Source organism: Populus euphratica, unplaced genomic scaffold (assembly GCF_000495115.2).
Source record: "Populus euphratica unplaced genomic scaffold, PopEup_1.0 scaffold173.1, whole genome shotgun sequence".
Taxonomy (NCBI): Eukaryota; Viridiplantae; Streptophyta; class Magnoliopsida; order Malpighiales; family Salicaceae; genus Populus; species Populus euphratica.
The window spans coordinates 201,103-206,643 of record NW_011499951.1 but is presented as its reverse complement, the minus strand read 5'-3'; the positions used below and the strand labels follow the sequence as shown (position 1 = coordinate 206,643).

General features: G+C 36.2%; 1 protein-coding gene across 2 annotated transcripts in view; it reads right to left on the bottom strand.

The window, feature by feature from the left end:
* The window catches only part of LOC105137953 (arginine--tRNA ligase, cytoplasmic-like), a 5,796-nt gene extending 255 nt beyond the window's left edge, over window positions 1–5,541 (bottom strand). Inside the window, exons 1-18 of one of the 2 annotated variants that reach the window (XM_011043908.1) lie at window positions 5,451–5,541; window positions 5,299–5,364; window positions 5,080–5,216; window positions 4,915–4,993; window positions 4,691–4,792; window positions 4,294–4,509; window positions 3,870–3,950; window positions 3,634–3,717; window positions 3,415–3,519; window positions 3,033–3,211; window positions 2,856–2,940; window positions 2,416–2,602; window positions 2,161–2,230; window positions 1,297–1,366; window positions 1,036–1,125; window positions 505–573; window positions 286–384; window positions 1–12 (exon numbers count right to left, since the gene is read on the bottom strand). The exon at window positions 1–12 is cut by the window's left edge and continues 255 nt beyond it. In XM_011043908.1, the coding sequence (XP_011042210.1) occupies window positions 1–12; window positions 286–384; window positions 505–573; window positions 1,036–1,125; window positions 1,297–1,366; window positions 2,161–2,230; window positions 2,416–2,602; window positions 2,856–2,940; window positions 3,033–3,211; window positions 3,415–3,519; window positions 3,634–3,717; window positions 3,870–3,950; window positions 4,294–4,509; window positions 4,691–4,792; window positions 4,915–4,993; window positions 5,080–5,216; window positions 5,299–5,307 (1,674 nt within the window). In that variant the 5' untranslated portion in view covers window positions 5,308–5,364; window positions 5,451–5,541. The remainder of the gene's footprint in view (window positions 13–285; window positions 385–504; window positions 574–1,035; window positions 1,126–1,296; window positions 1,367–2,160; window positions 2,231–2,415; window positions 2,603–2,855; window positions 2,941–3,032; window positions 3,212–3,414; window positions 3,520–3,633; window positions 3,718–3,869; window positions 3,951–4,293; window positions 4,510–4,690; window positions 4,793–4,914; window positions 4,994–5,079; window positions 5,217–5,298; window positions 5,365–5,450) is intronic. The other variant, XM_011043909.1, reaches the window with a different exon arrangement.

Here is a 5,541-nt window from a genome sequence, read left to right as displayed (position 1 = left end):
TGAACCAACAACCTGCACAATTTCCCAACAAAGATTCTTTAAATCTCTAGAGATTGTATTTTCCATTAGTATCATGTATTAGAACCTTTAACTTAGTATGCAATATTGCTAGTGTTTTTATGTGAGAAATGAAGACATAACTTAGGATATGGTATGCTAGTACAAGCATTGAGATGGCTAACTCATCCCATGTCATCCATCCAATCAGCAAGCAAGTGCATGTCAGAAGCGTTGACAATCATAGTTCTAACATTGGTATAAAGACCAATCATTGTTTAATCGTACCTGGCAATTGGAATAGAATCTCGTGTAGTTTTCAGATAAATTATAGAGGTATTCACACAGCACATTTGGCAGTAGGTTAGTACAGGCCTCCTCAACAACCTGCAAAGGACATTACAAATGACTTGATACACTCAAAACTTGCAAGATAATCAAATATAATGCAAGCAAGCAAGTTAAAAAGCGTAAAGGACAGATTTGTTCTATAAAAACTTGTCTCACCTCAGCAAATTGTAGCAAATGAAGCCCCAGCACACGTTCATCGGCATGATCCAACACTATCTTCCCAGTCTGCATAATCAGAACAGATATGAGAACCAAAACATAACATCAAACTTCACAAGTTGATATTGTTAACCACCACTTCTCTCATGGCAAGAATTATCTAGTTGCGTCATCCCATGTGATGAACTTTCAAGAAAGCAACAAAATAAGAAACACAAGGCCACCTAATTGTTGGTTTTACAAGAAATTTGGGTGAACAGATTAAGCAGAAAACTAGCAAGCAGCACAACCATTGAAATATATTCTCAATTGGAAGATTCAATATTGCACTGGTAGCATCGAAACACCCAAGATAAAAAATGATTACAAGTAGCTTCTAAAATAAGTCGTGACAGACTCCAAGTGGGCATCAATCATGGGCTGTCATGTCACAGAAAGAAAAAAAAAGATGTTTACATGTCTTATGAATATTGAAATGCAACAGTAACAGGAACAGTGAGACAGTTTTCAACTAAAATGAATACTTACCTTCTTCAGCTCCCCCGGGTCTTTACCAGATTTCCTGATAATTGAACAGATCCGAGCATGTGCATACAACAAATAAACAGCAGTATTGCCCTGCATAAATTTTGAAAGGTAAGAAACAGGTGCTGGTAGGGGTGATTATAAATAATATAACATGACAATGAGAGAGACAGGAGTGGTCCTCATTCCTCGATAACAACAGGCAGTCATCCCTATAATAACCAACTCAAAAAGTAACAAGCAAGCAAGAAATGGCATATTCACCTTATCGTTGAGCATTTGATCAAAATCAAAAGTGTAATTGGTCAATCTGTTGTTCTTCAGGTCAGCATACCTGCCATGAAATGTTTAAGATTTAACGTTGTCAAAAGAGGCATCGATATTCTAGTTCTGAACTATAATCATACCACAAAATAATGGTGTAAATAGAAATGGAACAAATAGCAATCCAGTTCAGTTCTAGAGACTAAAACCATCCGAGCAGGTACTGATAACAACTATTCTTCATGAGATGATGGATGATGCAGCCTCGTAAAAACATAGAGCTGGCCAGTTTCACCTAATTTTCAGATTTGGCAACTTAATTTTTTCTTGGGTTGGAAACTCATGATACACCTAATGAAACTAAGCTCTAATCATTTGAAAGTCAAGTCACAAGCTAATCAGGCCTAATAATTATGATATCATTTTGTCATTGATGATAGCTTATAGGTGTTACAAGCCAAAACCCTCATATAATCAAAGTGAAACATAGTTTCCTTCAAACTATTATAACTCTCAATTTGTCCCATTGAGTCACATTCAAAACCCCATATCATCATAATTATCTGAAATTTAAATACGCCTTGATTAACAATATGAAACACCCTTTCCTCCAGCCAGAACTCCTTTAGCTTGTTCTCATTCATATATTTATCTTTTTCCCATCAAATTTAATTATTCTCTACCAAGTCTCAACCACAACTCCTGAACTCTCTCTCCAATAGCCCCCAACCCTTATTTCTCCAAGTTTCTCAATCACATCACATGTAAGAAAACAGACACCAACAAATCAACCAGTGATGATGATTCTGATGACAAAATAGACTTCTAAAGAAAAGTCAAGCCAAGGTAGAATATACAGCTTACTTCACAGCACCATAACCAACTGCTTCAGCAGTTTGCTCAAGCTCCTCTTCAGTCCATTCTGCAGCCTTACCTGTCAAGGATATAGAGCACATCTTCAAACTCTCAAAGTTAAGAAAAAGGCCAAGTGGAAGCAATTCATCATGACAGAGGTGAGCCACTCCATGTACAAATATAAGGAAGATAAAGAGATCTGTGTTACAAGGCAGACATATAAATTTGACACATGTTCATCAAAGATCATTCAAGTTATCATACCACGCTCAATAAGTGCTGCTTTGCTGCGAGTCTTGGCTTCATCAAGTAAATCAGCTAACCGAACCACTTCAGAAGAGCGAGTTCTGAATCGTTTCCCATCTTCTCCAAGAACAAGACCGAAACCAACATGGCTAGCTTTAGGGTACTGCCTATCATCAGCTGGGAGCCAACCTGCACGTTTGGCAGCCTGCATCAGGTAGCCAAAAGAATGTTAGACCTCCTACATCCAATCACAAATTAAAAATTGCACTACCCTGAATATTTAAAGAGACATTACATGGAAAATTTGAAATAAATAACCAGTAATGAATATTGGCATTTAGAGGTAACAGATGAAAAGGGAAAAAAGAACTTGCATAAGGTAAATAAAAAGTAACGCAAAGAAATTAAGAGCAAAATCAAACATGATACACCAGAGAAGATATGCTAATGATACATACTTTGAACACCATATCAAAGTGTTGCTGTTGGCCAACATCAGTAACATAAATAATCCACTCAGCTTTCTCTTCATTAAGGCGATACCTATATACAAGCAACATTTCCAATGATTAATAAATTGAATTGGTTATCTAAAAAGATGTACAAAGTCCATGAGCAAAGTAGGAAATACTAACCATAGAGCAGTCATATCAGTAGAAGCATAATTGTAACCACCATCACTCTTCACCACAATAAGGGGTATGTTAATCCCTTCAATAAATATCACACGAGCACCTTTGCTTTCTTCAACTAATCCTTGATTAGTTAGTGTTTCAATAACTCCAGGAATATATGGATTGTAAAAGCTTTCACCCTGCAAACAAGGACGAGTGTGCAAATGGTATATGTTACATCAAATCTTGATAGATATTAAATAAGTAGGATGAATAACAACTAGATAATCCCAAATCACCCTGTGCTAAATGTTCATGTAGTTAAAAATGTTTCATGTTGGTGATTGTTCTCTTAATGGACTTTCTTTCCTTCAGAAGCATTACACAAAAAGCTAAAATATACCTTTTCCTCTAGATGAACTCCAAGTCGTTGATAGACCTGATCAAACTCCCTCCTGCTAATGTCACAGATCTGTGTCCATGCTTTTCGGTACATTTGTTCTCCACTCTGTGTACAAATGGATGTAATTCAATGCTTAAACATCAGGAAGTTTCAGATTCCAAAGATAAAACACAAGATGTCAAACTTATGAATCCCTCAAGCCAATTGTGATCAATTTACCTGAAGGCGAACCACTGCCTTTTGTGCCCTATCCTTAAATTCCGCATCAACATCGAACCTCTGTTTTGATTCCTTATAGAAAGCCTAAACATGACATTAGTCAGGTTACTATCACATCAACTCCTAGCATGGGATTTATTGTTCTATAAATCATTGGTACCTAGAGGCAAGGTAGGGAAACCCCACTTCAACTCTCTAATTTTAATAATTGATTGATCTATAGTGTTTTGAATCACCTGTAAATCACCAATGGCTGTTTCATTAACATCTTCAAAGTTTGGAAATTTTTCAAAGAGGAATTCAATTAACATACCAAACTGCAAAGCACATAACAAATTTGTTAGCTCGATGTTGTTGGGAGAGGGGCCAAAAGCAGTATACATTAGAAATTGTCAAATCCTATGGAAACCAAGGAGATAATAAGAATCTTCTAAGCATCAACATCTATTCAAAAAATGTTCTTACAAGAACAATACCACAAAAAATACAGGTCATCCATGTTGTTATTTACTGCAAGATATATCAAAGATAAATGATACAGAGAGTCTATAAGTTAATGAAGTGCACGTGGTTATGGAAAATAGATGAACCATTGAAGCTTCTATAATGCATGGGAAATAAAATTACATTGATTATGAAGTATCAGAAATCAGAATTAACCTGTGTCCCCCAATCACCAACATGGTTTCGCCGAAGAACTTCAACGTTTGAAAATTCAAGCATGCTTGCTAGAGTGTCACCAATAATAGTAGACCTCAGATGGCCAACATGCATTTCTTTAGCAATATTGGGCGAGGAAAAGTCAACCACGGCTCTCTTAATGGAAAGTTTTGGTGCCCAAGTCTCAATACCATCAACTAGCATCTTTTGAATGTTCTGCAGCCACAACAAACTAACCTAAGTAATCTATGCCAGTAATATCAGAACCATTGATACAATATCAACAATCCAGATGTACATTTTAAAAATTAAAATAAAAAGAAAAGAATTAAATTGAAATTGATCACAAAATGTAAAGCATTGAAAACAAAAAAAAAAATGGACAATTTCCAAACACCTGAGCCATCCAATTTTTAGACAAGACAACATTCACAAATCCAGGACCGGCCACGGAGCATGATTCTATCATTTCAGACTGAGGAAGATTTTTCATGATAGCCTGTCAAAAACAATAAAAAAGAAAATCATTATACAAGAACAGAAAAGCTGTCCTTGTTTATTTTTTCAAAGAAAACGTAACAGAAATATTTTACAGAAGGGAAAAAAAAATCCAAAGCATACCTGTCCAACTGCTGGGGGTCCCCTGAATTCAATTCCTGGGCGGCCTTTGATTTTCGACCAGAGTCCCATCGCATTATTACTGCAGTAAATACCATATCATTTTGGAATTAAAATATTATGACTAATTACAGCAAAAGAATAATTCTAGAGAAGTGTTTGTAGTACCATTGGTAGTCCCCAAATTTGGCAGTGCAAGCAGCAACCAGCGGCTCGATATCAGGCTCACCTGGGACTGTTGCTTCAAGTGATAACTGAAATAATTTTGCTAATTTCCGCTTTAAATTTCCAGTATTCTCTTGTTCCTAAGCATTTTCTTCTAAAAATATTAGACACTGTAAGAAATATTCACCGCTCTAGATTAAAGAAATTACAAAATAGACTTACAGCTGCCATGGTTGAAATTGATGGCGCCTTTGTTGCTGCAAAAGGAAGTCTTCTAGATTTCGCTGTCTTTGTTTCAAAATAAATAAAAAATTAAAGAAAAAATAAAACGAAGTAAAATAAGAAGGGAATCTAAAGGGAGAGAGAAGGCTAACCAGCAAAGGCGGGGAAAGTCGAAGAGGGTAGCAGAGAGAGTCGATTGACGGAGAGAAATGGGGAGGGAAAGAGGGGAGTTAGCTGTAGGTT